This window comes from Anomalospiza imberbis, chromosome 3, assembly GCF_031753505.1.
Source record: "Anomalospiza imberbis isolate Cuckoo-Finch-1a 21T00152 chromosome 3, ASM3175350v1, whole genome shotgun sequence".
NCBI lineage: Eukaryota > Metazoa > Chordata > Aves > Passeriformes > Viduidae > Anomalospiza > Anomalospiza imberbis.
Window position 1 is genome coordinate 44,799,966 of NC_089683.1, and position 25,474 is coordinate 44,825,439.

Sequence of the window (25,474 nt, forward strand, 5' to 3'; positions counted from 1 at the left end):
ACCTAGTAATAGCACATAGTGGCATTCCTGTGGCAGTAAAACTGTGCTTTATAAAACCACATCCTTCTCCTATAGGAATTAGAAACTGCATAAATCAACTCAGCTGAAGCAGATGGGAGGTCTGTCTGCCTGTCTCAAGCTACATCTAACCTCACAAGTGATGCAATACAGCAGAAGCAGATCTGTGTTCTCCTCTGGACTAACTCTAGCTGCCGACTCAATGTCTTCTACTGGAGGTCAGAGACCTTGTCCAGGAAATCCTACTGCTGTAGAGGTGTAGGATGCTCCTGTCCAGATATGGTGACCTCCCTCCTTATCTTCTAGCTGCCCTCTATGGAAGTTCCCTCCACAATGGGTTAATCAGAGGGGATATGGCTCAGCCCATGCTGCTGCAGACAATTGAGCCACACAGCACAAATCTCTGCATGGCAGCAGCCAAGACCCAACACATTATGTACAGACTGGGCAATGAGAGGCTGGAAAGCAGTGCTACACAAAGGGTCCTGGAGATCCTGGCTGATGACAAGTTGAGCATGAGCCAGCAGTGCCCTGGCAGCCAGGAGGGCCACTGGCGTCCTGGGGGGCACCAGGCGCAGCATCGCCAGCCAGGCAAGGGAGAATGTCCTGCTGTGCTCTGCACTGGGGTGGCCTCATCTGTAGTCCTGTGTGGAGTTTTGGGTACCAAAATATAAGAAAGGCATTAAACTATTAGAGAGTGTCCAAATAAGGCTACAAAGATGATGAAGGGCCTTGAGGGGAAGCCGTAGGAGGAGTGGCTGAGGTCACTTGGTCTGTTCAACCTGGAGGAGACTGAGGGGAGACCTCACTGCAGTTGTCAAAATCCTTGTGAGGGGAAGAGGAGCAGCAGGCACTGATCTCTTCTCTGTGGTGCCCAGTGACAGGACCTGAAGGGAATAGCCTGAAGCTGTGTCAGGGGAGGGTTAGGCTGGATATTAGAAAGGGTTCTTCACCCAGAGAGTGGTTTGTCATTAGAACAGGCTCCCCAGGGAAGCTGTCACAACACCAAGCCTGAGAGAGCTCAGAAGTGTTTGGACAATGCTCTCAGGCACAGGGTGTGACAGCTGGGGATGGTCCTGTGCAGGGCTGGGAGTTGGACTCGATGATCCTTGTGGATCCCTTCCAATTCAACATGAATGTGGATCCGTTCCATTCAAACATGACATGTTTCTTCCTGCAACTCCTGTTAATGGGACAGTGGGTTTAGGAATAATGAAGGAGCAGAGAAGGTAAAGTTTTAAGCTAGTGCAGAAAGATGTGCTAGAAGGGAGTTAACAGAGCCTTTAATGTAATGAGCTCCATTGCTAGGAGTGTGATTCTGGTAGTTCACAAGCCCTGTTCATACCAACAGTTTCTACAAACATCTCACTCCATACAGCGGTCAAATTTCTCAGCACTCACCTGCTGGCTAAAGTCTACAGTATAAGTCATGCAGTATACAACAGAGCTCATGAGCAACACATCTTACAAGCCTTTCCTTCTATATTTAAGCTCCCAGAACAAAAGGAAAAGGTGTACCTTATGACTCATAGACATATGCTTCCCATACTGAAATGCCATCTCCTGGATCTCAGCGCTGTGCTTTGCTAGCTCCATTGCAGCCTGGCAGCTCTTGGCCAGCAAGGCACTGTGTGACAGGAAAATCTGCTCCTTCCACCTAGCTATGCCAATGTCATCTGTGAGGAAGTTCTCCTGAAAATGAAACAAAAGCTAACATGAAAACACCAAAACTGCATGTGTCAGCTCACAGAAGTTAATAGTGTGGCATGGGTGAGTAACATGTGGTATGTAACAAAGCAAACAAAACTCTGGGTGCTATGGTTCTTTTATTTTGATATAGAGGAAAGTATCAGAATAAATATATTGACAGCTTCAAACAAAAACCTTTTCCATTTTCTTCTCAAAAAGTACAATGCAAAATATGTGGAGCTGCCAACAGATTCAATATAAATATTTTTTAAATTACTGTATCATCACACTGAACATTAACAGCCAACTATAGCCCTCATGAGGAACTGGGGAGAAAAAAAGACCTACAACCAAAACTCCAAAACACTCCCAAAAAGCAACACCCTCCCGCCCCAGAGTACACCTGCACTTCAGCCCCTTCCCAGTTACCAAGAACCAACAATCCCAAACAAACATGAGAAGTCCCTACAATTTCTCCTTAGTAGTCAAGAAAAAAACTAATTATAACAGATGTTGAAAATTCTTATAGACTGCACTGAAAAAAAGAAGGGTTGTGAGAGAGAACTTGTACCTCTTCTGCTTCCATATTAAGGGTGAGGGGCGACTGAAAGTATTAAAAATAAAGTTGAAATTTTGAAGTGTTAGGGATTAATTAACTTTCTCAGGGGCTGATAAAGGCATGTCAGTTATGCTTCTACTGAACTTTACCACCTTGACTGTAAGGTCAGAGATGCTCAACCTGTCTCAAATATCTTTTGTATCCCAAGTATTTATTTGGATTACTATCCACAGTGTTTTAATTAACACAAATCAAATACTTTCTCCCAAAATCCAAATTCAGCTGCCATTCCTTTGACTCATAAAGTGTTAATATGCTACTAATTCACCCATGTCTTCAAAGCTAGACATTACTTTAGTCTGTCTCACATACTGTCATGCCTTTAGGTACTCTCTAAGGGTGGGGGGGAACCCCCAAAACCAGAACAGATCACAGTTGTTTTGCTTAGAAAAAATAAAATCAATAATGAGAAGCTACAGGGAAAAAAAATAAAGCACAAAAATGTTTAAAATTTTGTAATTGCTCAGTTCAGCTAAATCTGTAACATATACTAAGCCTAAATATATTCTTTAACAGAGTAATATAAAAGCCCCTCATATACAACAAACCTTTTCCCTCAAAGTGATGTCAATTAAATTACTTAGAAATGAGCAAGAAGTAATTCTGTGTGACCCTATAGTTTTCTAGTGAGGTATTATCTGTCATGAAATCAGTAACAAATGAAATAGAATCCATCCGTTCAGCTCTAATTTTCCTCCCTTATGGATATCACCCAGAAGTGCTGTGTTACAAGGGAGAGGATAATTTGAGACTAATGGAAAAAGTAGGAGAATTCTGCAATGCCAAGTAACACAGAGCTGTATCAAAATGCCTTTGCTTTCAGACATACTATTAAGTTATACAAGGAAAGTGAAGAACAGTGAAACCACATGTTTGCTATTATGCATATGACAACTTACAAAGTCAAGCCTAAACTTTCCTCTGTTTCTGTATTTGTGTTTTAATATTTTAACTCAGCTCAGAGCATGTGCAAATTCCCATGACTGGCAAAATGTCAAAATGAACATTTAATTCAAGTAGTTTCCCATATATCAGGTCTCTTTTTTTCCATTTAGATATAGGTCAATTTATTTTAAATTTAAACTCAGGAGCTGTTGGAAAACGAAACACAATCTTTTCCTTAACAACCAATCTGCTCAGTGAAAAAACAGTACTTACTAAAATTCGCTGGATGATACTGAAAATTGGCAGTGATTTTTATAATAGTTTGTTTTACATCAAATAAGAAAAAAATACTCTAGAAAGGTATCCTGAAACAATTTTGAAGTCAACAAAATCTTTCAGAAGACCCATAAATTGAAAATGATTGCTTTCTGTAGCCTTTGAGCAGCAAGAGAAGTGCAGACATTATCCAATATCAACTGAAGGAACTGAGGAAGCTTAAGAAATCATTGCAACTCAATGTATACAAGAAAATTAATTCTATTATTTGTTACAAAACTATATTCCTAAACAAGTTTCAATTTCATTACCAGGATTGAAAATTATGGCAGAAGAAGTTACTGTCCACTATATGAACATTATGTAAAAAAGCTTCAAGTACCTAAAATGAGCATCAAACTTCAAAAAACCCACAAGAATTGAACATATATTTGAAGATTGAAATCTTAAAAAACATAAGTATTGTAAATCTCTGGGCTACAGAAACAAGCCAGTTGTAAAAACGTATTATGTCCATATGGATGTACTTTAGCATATGAACTTGCATGCCAGAATATAGCTGATTTTAATTAAATAACTTCTTATGACCACATACCCCTAAAGCTTCTGCTGCTTAAGACAGAGGCAGACACATCCTTTCTTCAGCAAAATTTTCCAACAATGACATTTTTCACAAGCTTAACTCTCATGTTATACATAAAGTGTCTGCCAACCACACCACATTCTTATAAGGGTATTCAGGACAATATCTAAACATTATTTTAACAACATCAAGGGAAAACCCAAAGTACTTCTAGAACACAAAGGCTGTAAAATCTGATATCATGACAGCTCTTACTACTTTTAGAGAAATTTTCTCTGCTTTGTAAGCTTTGTTTTGCTTTGTCAGCAGTGAGTATAAAAGTGGACATTAGCTAGCCCAGAAGACTCCTAAGACTTTCTTATAAAAATCTCTCTAAAGTCAAATGAATTCTAGTTGTAGTTGACAGTGCTCAGACATTTGATTAACTAATGCCTGTGAACTGACCTCATTCATAAATTCTGTCACCAAGAAATGGGTGTAGATCACAAGCACCCCTGATGCTGCCAGGGGGGCAGGAAGTGGTGGACAACGAGAGCTGAAGAGAGCTGAACCCCTCACCCTCATTGGAAGAAAGCAGCCAACTCCAGAGACAGTTTGCACAATGTGAGCATGAGTGCACAGGGAAAACATCCAAATCCAGCTCTGTCGATCATCATTTCCAATGGGAAATGAAGAACAGCAGAGGGTGCTCCCATTTTACTACTGGCAAGGTCAGTTACTGCTTTGTTAGAAATTGTCTAGTTGAGATTTTTTTTTATTAAACTACTTCCATAATTTAAACCTGTTTAAAACAATCACCTCAGGGAACCAAAAACTTTTAGAAAATTCAACTGTGGGACAAAATATGCGATCATAACCACCAGGAAGGGCAGCTCCCAGTGACAGTACCAAGGATCCCCAGTACAAAAGCAACACTTACAATAGCACAGTTTGATTTATCTCACCAAAAAGTATTCTTATATGAGACTCAGCTGAAAACGTATTAAGGAAATATGAATGAAAAACATGTCTTAAAAGTGCACAAACCCATTTGCAAAACCAAGAAGGAGCAGAAGTCGGAGACTTTAAACTTCAGCTATAGTTTGTAACAGAGCCCCTCATTTATTTCCATACCATGGCAGCTCTTTCTTAACCATCTGCCGTCGCACAAAATGATCCAAACGTCTGAATCATTTATATCAAACATTAGTTCAGCTCTCAATGGGCAAATAATCCACAGAAACACATAGAAATAATTATACATTGCATATTCAAAGTTTTAAATTAGGTAGTTCAAGAACTTCTATTTTACATAAATAAAATCCAGTGCAACTATGAATCACTCTATCAGCAGCAAGACCCTGTAAAACATTTCACACATGGTTCACATAAGCTTTCAGCAGATGTATTCATGCTTGCTGAACATGACAGGGCATGCTTTATTGGACTATTAATATCTGTCTTCACTGCTTTTGAAGGAACAAGGGTGTCTGCAAATGGGTCAATAAAGCAAGCTACTGACTACTTTTATCATGACACTGTAAAAAAAACAACACCTGGTTTTAAAAGAAAAGTTTGTAAACTTATCATAAAGATAAATATCTCTTCACATCTGCTACTTTTAAATCTCTCTGGAAAAACTTAGTATTTAAAAGAACAAAAGTGGTAAATAAATAACATTGGCCTTCTTTCTAGCTATGCTCTTTTTCCCCCAATACATTTTCCTATTCTTTTCACAGATGCTCTTTACTCAAATTCCATATTTTATGCTTTTCTTTAGTCTTGCAAATAAAACATTTGTTTAAAAAAAGTGTAAACTCTGTCTCTGCTGCCCTGCTAAAAGGTGGTTTACATAACTCAAAATACATTTGTTTTAAGCCCTATAGTAAAATTATAAATGAATCCATTACTTATAATACAGACTCATAGCAGTCAGTTGATGGATATGTGCAGTATTCCAAAACATTACTCCTCAAAGCAGGGCCAGGGATCAAACATTAAAGAAGTATTGGCACAGCTCACTGCATGTAGCCCATCCTTTCCCAGAAAATAAACTAATTTTTATTAAAAAAACCTACAGTGGTCTAAAATAAGTACCTGTTAATTCACTATTTGATACAATGAATACTTGCTACTAATGCCTTTATTTTTTAGACTTGTTTTACATACTAGTTATGCACAACTTTCACAAAATTGCATAAAAAATTCCTAACAGCTCTTCTGGCCATCAGTGGAACATGCTGGGAATAGTCCTGTCTTACATAATAGCCCCATGTTGACACTATAATGAGCTTTGCTAATGCATATTTATCATCAGCTACATATTCTGAAGAAAAGAAAAAATCGCCAAAACCCAACTAAGTTATTTCCCTTGAAAGTCCCTCATGCTTTAAGATCACAAGAGCATTCTGGAAGGTTAAGCACAAAAGCCAACACTCTGAAGTCCCTCTCTTAATTCTGCTGTTTGGCCTTGAGCTTCCTTGTATGTCTTTCCCCTGTTCAGTGAATTGACAGGAATATTAAAGTAACCCCCCTTAGTAATTGTTAAATGATCTGGAATATTAAAACAGAGGGGGGTTATAAATATGACAGTATTCTCCGAGTATGTAAACATTTTAGAAGCCTTCAGCCTCCTAAAAGTTGGAAACAGAGACTCAGAGCAATGAGTTTTTTCTGTAAAAAATAGATAACCACAATCACAACTGAAGGCCAGACTAGACAATTTTCAACTTTGCACTCACTAAGGCAAAATTTTTACTCCCAAATTAGACCTAGATTTAGGGGAGGTGAATGGGAACTGGGAAGAATGTCCTTCACTTGCAGAATTTTGGACTGAGAGGGGATTTAGCACAGAAACCTGCAATATCATCCCTTTCAGGTCCAGATTATAGTTGAACATATAAGCTTAATATTGCTAATGTTATACCTTAAACCACAGCAGCTGTTTGTTATTTTGAACATGAATGACAAGCCTTAACCTTCAGGCTGTGTCAAAGCCTACACTTCGTAATTTGTACTGTCACTTCAAATAATGATGAAAAGTTAAATGTTTGCTTTTTCTTTCCTGGTTTCACACAGATCTAATGATTTACCTATGCAGAAAAGATGAAGCATGATCAAACAGAATGTACTAAAATGGGACAGCTGTAGGATTGCACGTGGCTGTGCAGAGGAAAAAAAGTAGTAATGGAGCTGTCAAATAATTATATCCATTATATGTATTCAGGAGTAAACCAGGTCAGTCTTGTTAGGTCAAATGATTCTTTGAACTTTCCTACTGGGTTATCCAAATGAAGAAGACTGAAACTTTTTTTTTTTTTGCAAACACGAACTTAGGGTCTCAGAGAACAAAGCTTAACTTTGCAGAGATATTTTTGTATTTTTGTCTACCATTCAGCAAAGTTCAAAACAACTTGGTGCTAAGTTAGTTTATTTTATGGTACTAAAGAGCTTTAAAACAACTGCATTAAGGACATTTAACATATGAAATACAGTTTTCTTGCCTCAGGGGAAAAAAAAAAACCAAGGCGAGAAGACATCCTTCTGCTTTTCCAAATTTAAGACATTCCCAGCAATGAAAATACCATTACTAGCATCCCTATGCCCTATTCCAAAAACAAAAAATAAGTTTGACATTTGAGATTTAGTTGTGGAGCAGATGAAAGCATTTGTCTTACCTCTGGGAAATGTAGTTCACAATTTTGTTTCAATCAAATTGCAATTAGGGAAGGAGGGAAGATAAACAAAGGACACAAATAAGACAAGATCAAAAACTGAACTAGTCTATTTGCCAGTCTTTGCTAAAGAAATGTTCAGGACATGAATGGGACACTGCCTCAGCAGAACAGTGCGAGGAGAGCAGCAGGGATATGTCTCAGTACAACATGGAACTAAATTTCTCAGAGAACTAGATAGAAAAAATTAAAGCAGATGCCACACCTTATTGTAGATCTCATCAGAAGCCACACACTACCCATTATAAAGGCTGAACTTCAGACACTGTCACCTAAGTGTCTCTATTATGCCACCATGCTAATTGTGTTTTGAGTTAACTGGGTTCCCCTTAGGAAGGGTACAGTGTACTTTCAACTCTCCTTAGACAGAAATAGTCACTGAAAGAAAATAAGTCTTTGCTATTTGTAACTCGGCCAGAGCAGGGTAAATGTCATGCAGCTGTGCTTAGTTTATCTCACACTTCCCCTTGCAATTCACACGCGTGGAGGGCTTCAGTAGGGCAACAGAAAATAGAAAAAGAATGATTCAGAAAGAAAAGATAAAGATCTTCTGCAGTGGCAGGAACCCAAATGAGTCCAAGATTTCTGATTTACAGAGGGACCATGGTTCCAATAAAATGCAGTTTCATTGCTGAGATGAACCTGTAGAGCTTTACCTCTACACATGAAAAAGTAGAAAGTAGATGAGTGTTTTTTAAATATACCTGCAATCTACTTGTATTTAGAAACCTGCTGGAATACGGAGAACAACATTTCAACTATTCTTGGCAAAAATCTCAAAGATGTCATCTATTTTAACATATAACCCTGAGCACAGTCTTTGGGAGCAACACTGAAGGCTGAGGTCATTTTACACAGGTTAAACACAGCAGGTGCAGAAGCACCACCAAGTTCCCAATCCTGCCGTCCTGCCATGCTTCCACCCAGGATCCACTCCTGAGAGGTGCCAGAGGACACTCCAGGCATGCCATCCTTTCCATGCATCCCAGGGAACCGTGGGCCCCGGCAGCTCCCGAATGCATTACTGCAGTCCTGCTGGAGGCTCTCACTCAGCTCAGCAGTGTGATCATTCCTTTCTAACTGGTTTCAGTCAAAATGACAGGGATACACCTCAGTGAGATCAGTTTTAGTGACATGACTTTGCTGCTGCAGAGCAGGAGGAACAGGGAGTGTCCAGGGGAGCAGCACCCTCCAGAACACAGTGATGTTATCCAGTGGCACTCTCCACCTGCCCACTGTGGTTTGCTTGGTGCAGAGGCATCATGGCAGGTAGCTACTGTAGCAGCAGCCCATGAGAATAGCTTTTTACCATGGTATCAATTTTGTTACATATGACAACACTGCAATAATAAACCAGAGCTGCAGTTTCAGTGCACAACACCTGCTGAAGCATAAGATTCAGGTCTCCAAGGCACAGGAGACGGCACCACTAGAAGTGAATCTATCTACCTCAGTGGACTTCAAGATCAATACTCACATATACACAGTGCTCATCAGTGACTGAAAACTTGCTATGATAAAACCTGTAGTGGTCACGGCAACTTTAAATTACTGATTTTATTGCATGTGTTAAGACATGCAATAAAATGAAAAAATGGGAAAAATCTCTAGTGTGAAAGTAAGTGAAAATATGAAAATTAAAAAAAACTCATTTTTGCTCCAACATGCAAGCCTACTTCAAGAATGGCCTCTAGAAATTCCCTTAAATATTCTAGTAAAGAGAAAAATGCCTACATCTAATTTGACCAATTTTCATTACTGTTCTTGCCAAACAATAATACAGAATATATGCAATTGCCTTTGACAAAATACAAGATTATTCGTTGTGAAATGCTGGCAGCTATTACCTTGGCCCATGCTGACTTCTGAAATATGTGCATAGTGACTTCTGATGGAGAAGAACACAGGACTATACTCCTAGCACTCCAGGACAAAACTCAGAAGAAAGGACATGTTATAAATTCCAGGAGAACATTCAAACTTCTTTGGGCTTGGAAACAACAGGTTTGACATGAAAATACTAATGATGTAGACAACATTGTAATGAATACCTCTAACAGAACCTTGGCTAGGAACCTCTGGAATCATTTGGAAAGCCCATAGTAAGATGTGCCTAGAGCTCCTGGTAATGACACATGACAGTATTCTATTAAGCACTCACAAAAACAAAATAGTTCCTCCTTGAGGGTTTCTAGAAACTCCTATCAGAGCTTACAGGTGTCATAATGATGTTACTGCTGAAACCCACTAGGACTAACAACTCTTCTGCCCTCTCCCTCCTTTTAAACAGGTGAGAAAGTCATCATATTTACAGCAGTCACACATTAATATCAGCAAATGCCTAAGGTACATAAATCTAGTGAAATTCTTACCTCAGATGATTTTGAGTTTTCATAATATATCCCTTGAACTAAGTCACCAATAGCACTTGAAATGAGTTCCACAACCTGTAAAAGAAAAGGAGAAAAAGCCTTACATCTTTAATCATCACCAAATTGACTAACAAAGCTACTGCCAGATTTCCAGAGAGATAAACCACGAAGAAAGCTAATTGTGAAAGACTTCAGGACTTACTGAGATATATTCTGTGATACATCTCTGCTAAAACCTCTACTACAGTAACTCTTCTATCAAAGTTTTAAGTTAATATAAATGAAAAACAAGACTTGTTTTTCCTACAGTGTGAACTATAGAGTGTATTCTCACAAGGACGTTCACAGAACTAATAAATCCCAGTTCATGAATATGAGACAGTACCTCATCTGGGCTTTGTTTTGTTTTGTTTTTTTCCTGCCAAGTAAATACTTCACAATACCTCTCCTTGGGAGCTGTTAAAATTCTAATCTTCGTGGCTAATACAGAAAAGTCAGAATCCATAGAAAGGTAACCTTTCAAACGCGATCATTTGGTATTCAGGTGCCCTGGGAATGCACTGTGGATGTATTTAGTGCATGGCCTGAGGCTCAGCTGTACCACATACACTGAAAGTCTGCAACACGGGAATGTCTAAATCAGATTTATCAATCTGTATTATCTTCAGGGTTCAGGCTTTTTATTTTATTCAAGCGAAGCCTAAAAATCTGAACTTGATCCAGAATGTAAAACAAGTAGTCCACAGTCTCCCTGGAACTACTGTAAAATTGGAAGTTGTGCACATGAACTGTCTTAATTGGAACAAAATACTCAGATTTATTGTAAAATTAAATGCAGGCATTTAAAATAACCACACCTTAAGGCTACCTCTGGTTGCTCACAAAGTTTTAATTTCTTGAATGTTTAATTTCCTATGCATATGAGTCTGTATCTGATTCCTCTTTTTGCTTCCTAAAATTCAATGTAGTTCTTATTGAATTAAAAGATTTAGTTTCAATTTTTATCATTCTTGTAACTAAAGACAAGAAGTCAAATGATAAAAGCCCTAACGGAAAGATATTCTAACATTTAGGCATGCTTTATTTGATAATAAAACCACATTTGTATGCTAGTTTTGAGTACAAGCAGAAAGGTTGTGTTTTCGTTTTTTTAAACACTGGTTCATATACATATTCATATACACACAGCAAGCACTAACTTTAGAAATGGTGCTGATTAAAAGTCATGTTTTTTCTCACAATGCATATGGGTTAATTTGCAAGACCTACAAAAACAGCCTGAAAAAAAAAATCACATTGCCCTTTAGGAAACTAGACACCAAAGAAATATTGTAGCAATATGAGCTTTGCAGGAACTGAAAGGACAATGATCCTACAGTGTTACCAGATGTGTTGAGTTATTTAAGGGGGGGGAACAGAGAAAATGAGGGGGTGTCTTTTTTTTTTTTTTAACAACAACCCTCACCCCCTCCCGCCTTTTTTTTTTTTTTAAGGTATCAGATAAGCCTTATACCCAAATCCAGGAGGACTGAGTATCGCCAATAGGTCTATGAAAGTCTGTAACTAAATGCCCAGGATCAGATTGTATTACAGTTTATACAAGCAACATCCCAAGATTCTTCTGATGGCTAAGACACATAATACAGATCAATCACTCACTCAAAAATGTTATGGTTTGTGAAATGGTCTGAGCTCAGAGACCTACACTGGTAATACGAAGAGGAATTTACAAAGACACAGAGTCCTACTCTAAATGTCAAAGTGATAGTATGAACTTTTAACAATGCAGCTGGCTCTGGATAACTAGACCTTTTCCTCTCTTGCCTGAAACTCTAGACTGAGCAGGACCCTGTTTTGGGGTTTCTTTTTTCCACCTCTCCTCCATCTTTTTAGTGCAACTCTACTCTCCAAGGCAATTTTAACTGACTTAATACAAGCTTGGTGAAACATTTGTGAACAATTGTACCTCTTCCTCTAAGAGTTTATAAAACATCTTAGGAGAATGACACAAAAACTATTTAGAAGAATCCTTATTATATGAAATACCATTTAGTGACATATTAAGCATTATATGTTAGTGAGAATTTAGTATTAATATTACCTCCCTTCTTTCCAAATATATATATATATATAAATGCTTTTAAGGTAAATGTAAGGCTATACAGATCACTACCAGGAATGAAATTCCAGTTTCAAGAGCACAGCGGGATGCTTGCATGAGGCTCTGTTACCTCACCAACCTTTAATCTGATCTATGAAAAGCATCTCCTGCTTAACTTCAGTGGCCTGATGTTCTGAGCACTGGGGAAAGAAATGAGAAACAAGGAAATCAGGCAATTTTCCTCTGCATCCCAAAATGACAGAGGAAGAAAAATTATTATGGATTCAGTAGCGTTCATGAAATGATACAGTGTCTAGCTCTTAGGTAGCACTTTTCATCAGAAAATTTGAAAGCAATCAACATCTCCTGTTAAATTTATTCCCTACTGTTTCATATAAGGGGGAAATGGCAACAGTGAACTGATTTTCCAGAAAATCATGCAGTCTGCCAGCATAAGAGCAGCAAACACTATCCAAGCTGTCTTATTCTCATTGCTGCCTTTCTGCCTGACCAATGCTGACGTTTGTGAGATGTAAGTCTGAAGAGAAAGAAAGTTAGATGAAAAATGAAGTGATCTCAACTGCTTCTCTTCTCTTTTGACAGTTGAGCTCCATTTTAAAAAGGTTCAGAGATGAAGGAAGAGAAGAAAGGATTGCCAGAATTAGTGCCTGAAAACAGCATCCCAAAAGAGACCAAAGGCAGCCAAATCATAACCTCTCTTCCCACTGTTTTCCACTCCTCAAGATGTTTTTGAGAAGCCTGGTTGCTCATAGGTACTCGGGATGAGCAGGAGCAACCACACATTGAGAGAAAACAAACTTCCACTGTATTTTTCATTTTCCACTCTGCATCAGTGTCTTCCAAAGTGCTGTGTTCTTTTCCTCTAGTATCCCCACGACTGGGTATTGCCCAGGGGATGACCCATTACTTGCAGGTAACAAATGCACATGCAAGTGATTCCACACCCTTTAAACACATTTTGCAATAATTCTGCAGTGTTTTTTTTTTTTTTTCCTAAGGAGGTATTACGTCAACACTTTTTGTAGGGCTGTGTTCTGCTTTTAAAAAGTCAACACAAAGGCCATCTGTTTAGGATGGATACAGGGAAAAGAGATGGATTGTTAAAGCTAAAATCTTTCTTACTATTTAGGCAGACTAAGTGTATAACATGATGTAAATTCTGGGTGCAACCATTTGATTGCTCATTCCACAGCAAGGTAGAACACATGCTCTGACCTCTCTGATTCATTCAAGTATAAAATAATCCAATAGACTACAATGTGTATCAGAAGAGTTCTTCCCAGAAGAGCTTTCCCAGAAGAGCTCTGTAGGGCTACAGATCAGAAATTTGGTGAAACTTAATTTACCCTGTTCTGGTGTAGCAACTTGTTTATCAAAAAGGCACAGCTTTAGCCCTTCAAGACTCTTTAATTTTACTTTGAGTCTAATTACTCAAGCTTAAAATTTCTACATATTACTTGAAGAAATAAATAAAAATATTGGTAATTCACTTAGTTCAGAAAATTATTCAGGATATCCAACCAATCACTTAATGAATGTTCTCCTTCATTTTCCTAAAATCAGAATTTCGTGTAGTTTCCTGAGGACTTATCCATAAGAGTTCGTAATTCCCAAAGCATCATACATGGTGTAACAGAATAGGGCCACATGTTCCCTGTTGCAGGTACAGCAGCCCAGTTCATGACTGCAGTTGACTGTCGAGGAAGATTCAACTCTGTCTAGAGAAGAAGAGGTGTATTTTAATGGAAGTGAAGCTCTATGCCAGAAGGAATGCAGGGAAATCACAGAACAGAAGACATTTTGGTAGACTACTTTCTCCAGAGTTAAAAGATATGATTCAGACTCTATCAAGAACAGTAAAAAGAATGGATTCTGAGCCCCACTCATCCTTCACAAGGTTTTTAAACAACCTGGATGAAAAGACAACACTGATGCCATCAACTCGGCAACGCAAGCACTTTGCTCTCTTCACTCATCTTCAAAATACTTTGCATAAAGTTTACTGCAACATAACACCACTTACAGTTTTTTCCTGGTTTTCTTTCTAGTTTACAAAAGGAATGAATCTGAGCTCCATTCAAAGAATGGTAATTTTATTTTAAATTCAACAACTGAAATGGAATTGATTACACAGACCACTCAATTTCAGAGTAGTAATGTAGTGTCTCTCCAGACTATATTGGATATTTTCAATGGAAACATCACAGAAAGGATGAAGCTCTTGTGGGAAGACAGGAAGTAGCAATAGGAAGAACACAGCAATGGGTATAACTTTGTTCTTCATTCCTCACAATTTCTATTTGACAAACTTCCTTAGCTTTGCCAAATTCTTTCCGAGAAGGACCACAAGTAATTCCTTCCATCCTTATGTTGAAACAGTATCCTTTCCTCACACATCTGCTATTGACAGACCCTAATCCTTGCTGTTGATGTGTAGATTTGAAAATGTAGCAGAACTTCTCCATAGAAATAAAGAAGAAAAATAGATGGTCATGAACTATTATATATACAGATAAAAATTCAGCTTGCACTTCCCTCCCCAAAGAAGTAGTAGTTTGAGAAATACTCCAACAGTCAATAATTCTACAGAAATTGACCCAAAAACATTGCACCACTAGGAAGCTAAAACCGAAACTCAGCAAACAGATGACTTTGGATTTTGATTGTTCAATAATGCCTTTAAAAAAAAAAGGTGGGGGACAGCAAAAACTGTAAGAGCACAGAACAATGAAATTCAAGAACAGTAAAAAACAAACAATTCCAAGAACAATGAAATTCAATTTTCTTTCCTGGTAATCTCCTCAAACATCATTAGTCATACAGGTAACCAAGTATGCCAGCCTATAGAATGTTTTTAATCTAATGTTTATTGAATCCTATTTGATTTATTGTTTGAAATTGTCTCGAGCTTTACTGTCTTTTGGATCTGGATCTCTTTTAGTATTGAACACACAGAAAGGACAGTGATTTGCCTTTCTAGCATGCTTTAAGTGGTCTTGGAAAACACAGTTATGGTTTTCTTCATTCTGTTAATGATGAATTAGTAGCAAACTACAATATAACAATACAGTGTAAATACATCACCCAACCCCCACTACTTGTTAAAAAGGTGTTTCTAAGACATAAAAAAAAATCAGCATCTGTCAATTTGAAAACTGCTATATATTGTTAAATATCTACCTTAAGGTCAGCCTGCCTTAGGGATTTTCACCCGTGTTAAGTTACACTTTTTATGCTGATGCAGCACTACCTACAGAATTGGATTTCATCAGTGTAAAGAAATTTAGTGCATAATTCAGTCATTTTCCTTAAGGACAACATAACCAACAGAAGAAACATAATTTTCCTTGTCTACTTCCACGTGATACCTTACACAGTTTCATAATACCTTTGCAGATCCATGGCAGCAGATCCTTGCACTAAAGGACTCAACAACTATTGCTGAGTGACCCAGGTTAGAGAAATACCTGACTGCTTCAGCTTGACCCTTTTGGATGGGTAATTTCATTACAACTTTCTTCTATATAAAACAGGGAATAAAGAAGGTATAGTGACTACAGGGTTCTGTAGATATAAACCCCTCCCCATCCATAAGTGATACAGGAGAGCATGGTTATAAAATGCTGCTCCATGTCATGCTGCTGCAGACAGCCATTAAACTGGGATATGTTCACAAATTAATTGAGGATTATAGTGAATAACACAAACTGTACCTGCAAGTAGCATTTACTATTTCAAACAGTCTGTACCTGAACAAATGTGAATCAGAAGTAAGACCATTTAGCATCTGACAGATGGAATCAACTTAATGAAGATGCAGATGTTTGTTAAACTAACAAATCAACAACCTCCTTTACCAGGGGTAGCAGCAATCAGATTCTAGACTCCAAATGAAATGGTGTTGAATTTCAAAACACTGATATTAACAAGCAGTTACAGTCCATTGAGAAATTCAATATTCTTTACAAGAAGTCAAATACATCAGCATTTTGATTAAAAATACAATTAACTCATTTATATCACTGCTAAAATTTTATGCATTTTACCATATTATTACACTGAAACCACTCCAGATGTTAAGCCACTTTTACAAAAAAAATTTACCATGGAAAGGTTCATTTTAAAGACAAGCTTTACAGCAGTGAAAAGAGAAGGGAAGATATATAATCTATTGCCCTATTTACATGGCACATTGATTTTAGCCTCTCTTACAGTACAATGGGTATAAACACGTGATGGTAAGGAATGCAGAAGAGGGAACTAAATTCTCCTCAACAGTGCCCACTCATAGGATGAGGCAACAGGCACAAATGAAAACATGAATTGCAACCTGGATACAGGAAAGCAGTCTATTGTGAGGGCATCCAACAATGGATCAGGTTGCCCAAAGAGGTTGCAGTCTCCATTTTAGGAGATATCTAAAATCCATCTGGATGTAGCCCTGGGCAACTGTCTCTAGCCAACCCTGCCTGAACGGGGGCTTTGGACTACATGATCTCCAGAGCTCTCTGTCAACCTCAACCATTCTGTAACACCAGCAGCTGCTGGAGGAGGACCACAGCTGATTTTATATTATTTACATCTGCAGCACCAATAAGAACTTTCCTCATCTTTGAAACAATACAGTCAAGGTTACAAAGCAGGTAACAAATACTCTCTTAGGTAAGAGTTAAGTTTACTGATTGTACTAGGAATAGATTTCCCTATTATAAATAGCTACATTCTTGGGAGACTAAGAAAGGCCATGCAAACTAATCTTAGATTGTTATCACTATTGCTAACAGCTTTGAATTGCAACCAAATCATCACAAAAATATATTTTCACTTTTTAAAAGAGTACTGTTTGTTGAAGTCATACTCCAGATGTACAGCTGCCTATATACCAGCCACTATAATATCTAGTCCTACAAAACTGTATATTAACTGCCTTGTCAAGAAAATCCACCTCTAGAACCAAATACCCTACACATCCAAAGATGAAAGTTAGAATATATTAAATACTCACACACAAAAAAGGTCTGTTTCAGATAATATTGGGTCAACATTTCACCCAGTACAGATCTGATTGCTTTTTATGCTCCTAGGCACTCTCAATAGGAATCTTACTCTGTTTGAGAAACAGATTTCAAATAAAGCCATATAAACAAAACTTATAATCTTACACTTCTTCATCTATAAAGAGAATGAAACTGACATAGCAAATATCATTTAGAAAAGACCTTTAAGATCATCAAGTCCAAACTAAGCCCAGGACTGTCAAGTCCACTGCTAAACTATGTCTCTAAGCATCACATTTACACATCTTTTAAAGACCTCCATGCATGGTGACTCAACCCTGTGCAGCCTCTTCCAGTGCTTTTGTTGAAGAAATTTCACCAGTACTCTCATTTCATATACCTGTTCTGTGAAAATTCTTTTTCATGTTATAATTTGTGTAAGGGCTAAAGCTATTTAGCAATGAATTCCTCCATGATGATTATTCACAGCTGTGAAAAAAAAAGCTGTAACAAACATCTCTGTTTAAGAAGTGCAGGCAGTGCCAATATCTGTGGTGAATGAAGTAGGAGAACTGCTGGCTCTTGAGAGCCCTTTCCCACAGTATGCATCTCATGCAGAAAAAAACATATAGTCAAAAATTTTCATTGCTTCAATTTCTTAGAATAAATTTTGTTCTCTTTTGAATATCTATTTGCTACATATTCTGGCATTGATCTTGGATACATATTCTTGTTAACAGTCACAGAAATATTAAATCTAGACACTATTTCATGTTTGTTTTGAATCTTTCAAAGGCAATTTTTCTGAAAAGTGAGGGGGGTTGGCTTTAGAAAAAAGAAAAATTCCAAAATGTGGCTTTAACATTCAATTAAATTTATATGTATATACATATATATATATATACGTACACACACACATATACATGCACATATTTAATATGCACATATATATCTCAAGCATGTAAATATTTCTGACTCTTAAAGTATTTGTGTTCAGCACTAGACAACTGCCAATTCAGTGCTGTACATTAAGGGAGTAAATGTAAGAGGACCAGACCCCAGCTACCCAGAACTCATTAGTGATTGTCTTGAGATGCTGAATGACCTTTGACTTTCATCAGATTCAGCCTTTCTTCAGTTTCTTTCATTTTTATCTTCACTGATGTTTAGTCATCTCTGAAAAGCCCTCTCTTTCATGTAGATGGCATATCTGCATTTTCCAGACCATTCTGTTAATTACGAGGCAAATAGCAGTTCTATAAGACAAAGAATTACTAAACCAGGTGTTAGAAGCAGCTGTGCAGTTTATCTCCGAGGAAGACAATATTTACCTGGAATAATGACAGGTATTTGGTTAATGAACTCAAGCAGTAAACATTGACTTTGGTCTGCTGGGCAGACCAGAGAAGCAGAAGGACATGTCTGATTGCTACTAGGAAGAAGGTGAATTCAGATGTAAGTTGAGGAAATTGATAGTGAGATGATTCAGAGGCAAGAATATTGCATGGACTTTCTGCAAATTGGTGTAAAGATCTTTGGTAGGCCAAAGATCATCAGAACTGAATGGAAAACCTCCTGAGAATCTCAGTCGCTTGGTCAATGTGACATTGAGGCAGAATCTCAAACACTCACAATTCTGTTCTCAACAGTATCATGCCTTGATGCTTTAAAAATATTCTTGCAGTGTATTTTTGGGGAAGACTTGAATCTAGACTTGATGGTACAACCACACCTATGATGACATATTCTGCTATCAGTCTCAGCTTTAGTCTTTCCATGTTCTGCAGCAATCATTCTGCTACAAGGTACTGTTTGTAAGTCACAGACATCCATGAGGGAAGTGGCAGAAATCACTCCTTCTTTTTAGAAGTATTTTTTCATGCAGAAGTGGGAGGACAGAAAACAGATTGAAATCTAAACATAAAATTTTCCAGTAGTGCCATGGCCAAGAATCAGAAAAATATAATCTTTCCATGCAGTCATATACTAACCCCATGGAGTCTAACTTTGGGAAAGCTTAACATAAGCATTAGCTTTAAAAACCAGTACAGGTGCAAAAGGCCACTAAGGTAAAGGATAAACCTATTTGAGGAATGCACTCATTAGGAATGAAGGCAAAGTTAAGCAGTTTTAATCTCAAAACTGGCATTCATTGCAATGCAACAGGACTCTTACTGATCTAAAAGGAGATTGTTTCTAACATCACAATTACAGATTAAGTCTAATTTTTAGAATTTTAACTGAATTAATAAATTAATAAGCTGTGTCACCTAATCCTCTAATTTAACTTCTCTAAAAGATTACTTTTCAAAAATATAACCAGAGCCATTAAGGTAATGAAATTTTACAAATATTAATTATATTACTGGTTATACATAGCAAACGTGAAATAGAAAATATCTTGTGGAATATTCAGAAAACGGAATGCTTCATTTGCTCAGGTGTTATTTTAGGGGCTACTTCTTGAGAACAATGGCAAAAGATGCACTTGCCAACAAACTGTTCCACAGACACAAGCATCAAAAGAGACAATGAGAAGAGTACAATGCAGTAATTAGGAGACTCACTAACATCATTCCACAGTTTTATTGTCATCATCAATATCATAAAAGCTGTTGCCTCTAAGGACAGCAGAAATGCTCGACAAAAGTTTTACAGCAGTAGTAGAAAAATTTGATTACCAGGTACTGATTCCAATGGATTTTAACCTTTTATCTCTAACACACATTTTTTTTCCCCTCCTACTGGTTCAAAACTTTCACCAACTATTATAAAAATTGTCTTTTTCCTACCAAAGGAATTTCACATGATTGTCAATAAAACTTCAGTAAATAAATCTTATTAAAAATCCAGTGTTTGAGAACATTTGGAAGAAAAAGCAATACATGTCCATTAAATGAACATAAAGTTTGTTTCAATTACCATCTCTTTTATGTTTTACTTTACAGTAAATGAAATCTAATTTTACCTCTCAAAGGGTATGTAAATTAGTACATTTTAGTGCCATCTTAATATAATAATTATAACAAATAACACTTTTCTTCATTATGATTCATACATAATTATCAATTATTATTTATTTCTCAGTACTTAAGAGTGTGCTTGCATTCTCCAGTAAAAGCTATGCTAAGTTGTATGACAATATTCAGTATGTATCTCAATATTTTAAGATACAGAACTGCTTATTTAGGGTTGCCTAAGGAAGAGCTTTATTATGTAATAATTCAGTCATGTTAGCTGTGTTGCCCTGTGTCATCTCCCATTAGTTTAAAGGTTCAAAAACATTAGACTTGTTTCTTGGTTTTCTTCTCCCCCACCAGTATCCAGACAAAGCAGTGTTTCTTAAGTTTACTTTTCCATAAATCAGTTCAGAGCTCTTGAAACTTACCTTTATATTTCAGTAGTGTCTGGTTTTGAGATATGGCCCTGTGGCACCCTAAAATACTAAATTAAAACAAAAATACTCAACAATATAGATACTATCCTACTCCCTATCTTGTCCAGTACATCATTATCAAACAGTGCCTCAGGGGAAGGTACACCAAGACAGACATGATAAAGTGCTTCAGAAAAGCTCTTTAATCAGCTCTTTACATAAAAATCGGGTTTTTTCTTCTGTTTTTTTCCCTCAAGAAGACAACATCATTATCAAACTTTATAAACTGTCTCTTAATCTAATATGATCCAATCTGATCTCTGCTTCTCACCAAATTCCTGTCACCCAGTTGCTCTGTAAACTGATAATTTTAAAGATACTCATCTCCAACAGCACCTTCTTCTAGGGAAGAAAAAGAAAGTTGATATGTGAGCAAAGACAAAGAGTTAAAAAAAATTAAAAATATATAAAAGATTCAAAAATGGTTTTATCACCAGCTTCAGTTTTCTATATGAATACTGTAATTGGGAGCAAACACATTACTTCTGGTTCTCAGTGTTTCTCCATTATTTTTTCATCCTGCCTTGTCTGCTCAAAAAAGCTACTGAATCCCAGTAGGAAAATTCAGGTTATAGAGTTCTCTGTTTATGTTATGTAAAACATAATAAAAATATATGCTGTAAACATACTTAGCAGATATTTATGGTTCAAATCTTCCACTAGAGATAACAAAGAAGAATCTCTCTTTCAAAATAATTTTCATTGCTCTGAAAATAACGCATCTCCACTACATTTAAGAAGGAGGACCTTGTACTCACCTCAAACAAAATGCACTGTTCTGAGGGATGGTAATTTGAATCTATTACAAGTCAGTAGCTGCTAATGGTTGCCTTTACACTGGCAACTATTAACATTTAGTTTCCATTTTAAAAGGGTATTTCTTGGCAGATTCTTGATGGGTTTTTTTTTTACAAGTTTATGTTCTTATTTTGACATCATTCAGGGAAAGAAAAAGCCTGATACGAGTAACACCTTTGTTAAATGACACGTAAAAATTAAAATTGTAGATTCCGACCTGGCTTGTTTGTCAATGCTCAAAAATGTCAATTTACATCAAAAGAGCAACTGGCATAATTTCAGAAAGAGGATACTCTCCATATCCTGCACTGGACAGCAAGGTTGCTTAAGTTCCAAACTGAGCCTTTCTCATAGGACCACAATCGATGCTACAGAAGTAGAAGCCATAGTTCATGATAAACAGTTCTTATCTGAAGTGCAGGGCACCTTCAGGTGGTTGCAACAGGAAGACATAGGAGGACTTAAATTAGCAACTTATTGATGTTTATGTAAACACAAGGCTTATTTGATAAACAACACACTTATTCCTTTAGGAATACATAAACTTAACATAAGGAAATGGATCCACTACATAAGTACTACATCTGTGCAACTGTTTATTTATGAACAAATAATACTTAATAATACAATGCTCTACAATGTGGTCTTCTGGCAGAGCTCTGCATTGACAGACAAGATTCTTAAATCTTAAATTCCAAGCTTTCAGCCTGTAGATTTTGAAGTATTTCTGTGAAGAGTTTAATCATTTCAAGAAGAATTTACTGAATTACAGTGGGAAAAATTGAGTCAATTCTTAAGATTTTATTAGAACCACAGAGAACACTACCATAACACATACTTCAAGTTTTTGAAATAGGCTTTTTCTTCTTTTGGGGAGGTTTATTTTTTTGTTTTGTATATGTTGGGTTTTGGTTTTGGTTGTTTGGCTGGTTTGTGAGTTTTCTTTCTTTACATAGAAAGGGATGCCCTCTTATCAGTTTATGAAGTTACAAGAAATGCGTTTGCAGATTATTTTCTAGGCATTGCGCTAAAATGCACCATTTCAGCCTTCTAAAGTTCTATGCATCACTCTCTTTAGAGTGTAAGATCATCAAAATTGGTTTTAATTATGTCTTTTAAGCACCTCCTCTATAGTTTTGTATGACAACTGATCATTCAGATGCTCAAGGAAGCACCAGCTTTAATGCTGTGACAGACTTCTTCCAACTTCTCTGTTACAAACACTGAAAAAAGATATTATTTGATAATATGGTCAGTATCCACACATCACTTGTGGTAAAATGTCCATATCCCACATCCACGTGACAGGTGACAAAAATGCCAATTAACGTTTGTTACTTTTGCTATGTTTGCATCTGAATGCCAGCCTAAAAATATTATAGGAAGTGGAGGTTACTTAAGCAGAAATTAAAGACAAAACTAACACTTTTTGTTACCAGAGTCAAAGAGGGACTTTTATTCAAAATATTTGCTTTTAGCAGTTTCATCCCCACATCCTTGGCTAGGCAAAGCAAGATAACAAATGTTAAAGACATACTGTCTTCAGATGGCAACAAAGAACCTCCAATTAAAGAGATTATTTTACACTTCTTAATAATTTATTAGCACATTTATTTAAAACTGCTTATGGTCACATATCCCACAGGATAGCTGGGAGGTACCCTATTTTGTTAGGCAAACATAATTTACTTTTCCATCACTCCCACACCTACATGTTTACAATGACTTCCTCACATATATTACATATATCTTATCACGATCCTCGTATCAGAGCATTGCAACCTCAAAATGAGAAAACCCATCAAAATAACCTTGTCATCCCATATAAACACACCCTAATCCAGTAAGTCAGCACATCATCACACATTACTGCATTGTTAGTTAAGTAGCAAAACACAAACATGCCCTTCCTTGCCAAAGGTTCAGCATTCCACTGCTGATATAACAACTACTAAAAGATCCCAAACCAATTCATCTTTGGTCTCAATTCTGTTCTAAAATCCATGGATTAGCAATAAGCAATCTGCTACAGAATGCAGTTCTGAAGTAAGGTTTTATCCATATAATTTTCAATCAACAACATGATTTATCACCGCAATCAGCAGGCCAAGAAGAGCCACCATCCAAAAGGTTAGTTTATATAAGGTGATCAAAAAGTTAATGTGAATGTACAAAAGAATTGTTAACACATCTGATCTGATCAATCTAATACTTTGTACTGTAAAGGCTTTTGAGGAAATTAGTGCTCATTTTCAACAGTTATTATTAACTTAAAAGATGTAGAATTTTGCCATGATTGCAAAAATGTAGCACTCGCATCTGCCCTTCAATATTTTAAGCCTCAGTTGATACCAACTTTGTATTTATAATTAATGTGCCATAGTTTCACAAAACAGAAAATGAGAATGCTTTCTTCTGAATTGTTATGTGTTCAAAAAACAAAATTTGCAACGATTTTTTTAGTAGCACAACAGCAGAGTTTACCTTACAGGAGGCTTTCTAACTGACAGTTAAAGCAATCTAGAGTCCTTGCACCTCAGAGATCAAAAACCATAAAACCCAAAACACCACCCCAAAACCTTTTTTGGCATAACTTTAGCAAACTAATGAGAGATATGAGCACTAGTTTAAAAGAAAACCCCAAAAACACAAACCTTGAGCCTGGATTCTTGTTAACATCATTACTGTAATATTCTATAACAGTAGCAAGAAGAGGAAAATTACTACGAATTAACAACAACAATTCCTATATTTAATGTTATTTAAAAATCAAAGTGTTACCTAAGGCAATTACCTTGCAGCCTTTTAATATCTACAGGGAAAAGCCTAAGGGAAAATAATTGACTTTGCTAATTTTACCCTTGGCAATTATAAAATAGCTCTGCATTTCATTACGACTACAGAATTTCACGTCTAATTGTCAGCCCCGAGAGAAGCAGAGAGATAAATGCATCATACACAAGCTCACAAGAATTTAACAGACAATAAAATTATCCTGGTAGCAGTGAGTTCAGTTATGTAAAAGCCCCCTTTAATTTAAATTCTGGTCTGCACAATAGCTATGCATGTCTATGGAGGTTATGGCTACCATGGTCAGTACCATGCATGATAAAATGCTGCTCATTTCATTAGCCAATTTGCTAAATGCCAGCAAAAAAAGCAGTACTGTGATTTTTACTTTTTTACATCAAGGAACACAAAACATTATGAAGGAAAAAAGTCACAGTTATTTCACACTGCTAAAAAACAGATGCCAGATTTGAAAATTCATCATTTACAAAAGAATAAATACAGTATGTTTAAATCATTGCACCTGTCAAGAGATTTCTATAGCTTGTATTTCAATTTTTCTAACTTTGCTAGTAGGGTTAGACGTATGAAAAAGAATAATTTACTAAGTCAATCAGTTTCCATAATGGCATCTCACTTATCGTATGTAGAAGCTATGAAAGTATTTAGATGTCAGAAAATTGAAAAAAAGTGCTAAAATGTTTTGGCAGAATTTTCCAACATGCAGTATAATGATTGCTTTAAAAAAAAAAAGAAAGTATTTCTTTGCACTTGTGCTTCATTTCACTGTAGGCTTGCTTCCTGGCAAGTCTTCAGGGATTATACATTCCTGCTGCAATACTTAATGATGTACTAAATGCAAAGTAATAGTTGCTACATTTTGTAAAATTTCCTCTTATGTTGAAACAAAAAATGGATGTAGGGTTAAATCCTTTGGTCTGTCTTGAGAAACTTACAGGGTACTAAAAAAAAGGGACTGAGAGAAATTAGTAATAATTATTAGAATCAATTACACCCCATTTTGGTTATGGTGTGCACTATTTAAACTTTTTTTTCTAATACTTACTACAAGTTAGCACCATAATGGCATAACACACTATTCCAGTAGATTGACATCTAATTTTCTGACTCTTCTCTGGAATCTCAGCTCTGTGTTAGAAAATGACACTAGTTCTA

At 36.7% G+C, this 25,474-nt stretch overlaps 1 protein-coding gene across 5 annotated transcripts in view; it reads right to left on the reverse strand.

Moving 5' to 3' along the window:
• PDSS2 (decaprenyl diphosphate synthase subunit 2) overlaps nt 1-25,474 on the reverse strand; it is a 112,473-nt gene that overhangs the window by 16,001 nt on the left and 70,998 nt on the right. For all 5 annotated transcript variants that reach the window (XM_068184189.1, XM_068184192.1, XM_068184191.1 and 2 more), the window contains exons 4-5: nt 10,156-10,230; nt 1,537-1,710 (exon numbers count right to left, since the gene is read on the reverse strand). In XM_068184189.1, coding sequence (XP_068040290.1) covers nt 1,537-1,710; nt 10,156-10,230 — 249 coding nt within the window. The remainder of the gene's footprint in view (nt 1-1,536; nt 1,711-10,155; nt 10,231-25,474) is intronic.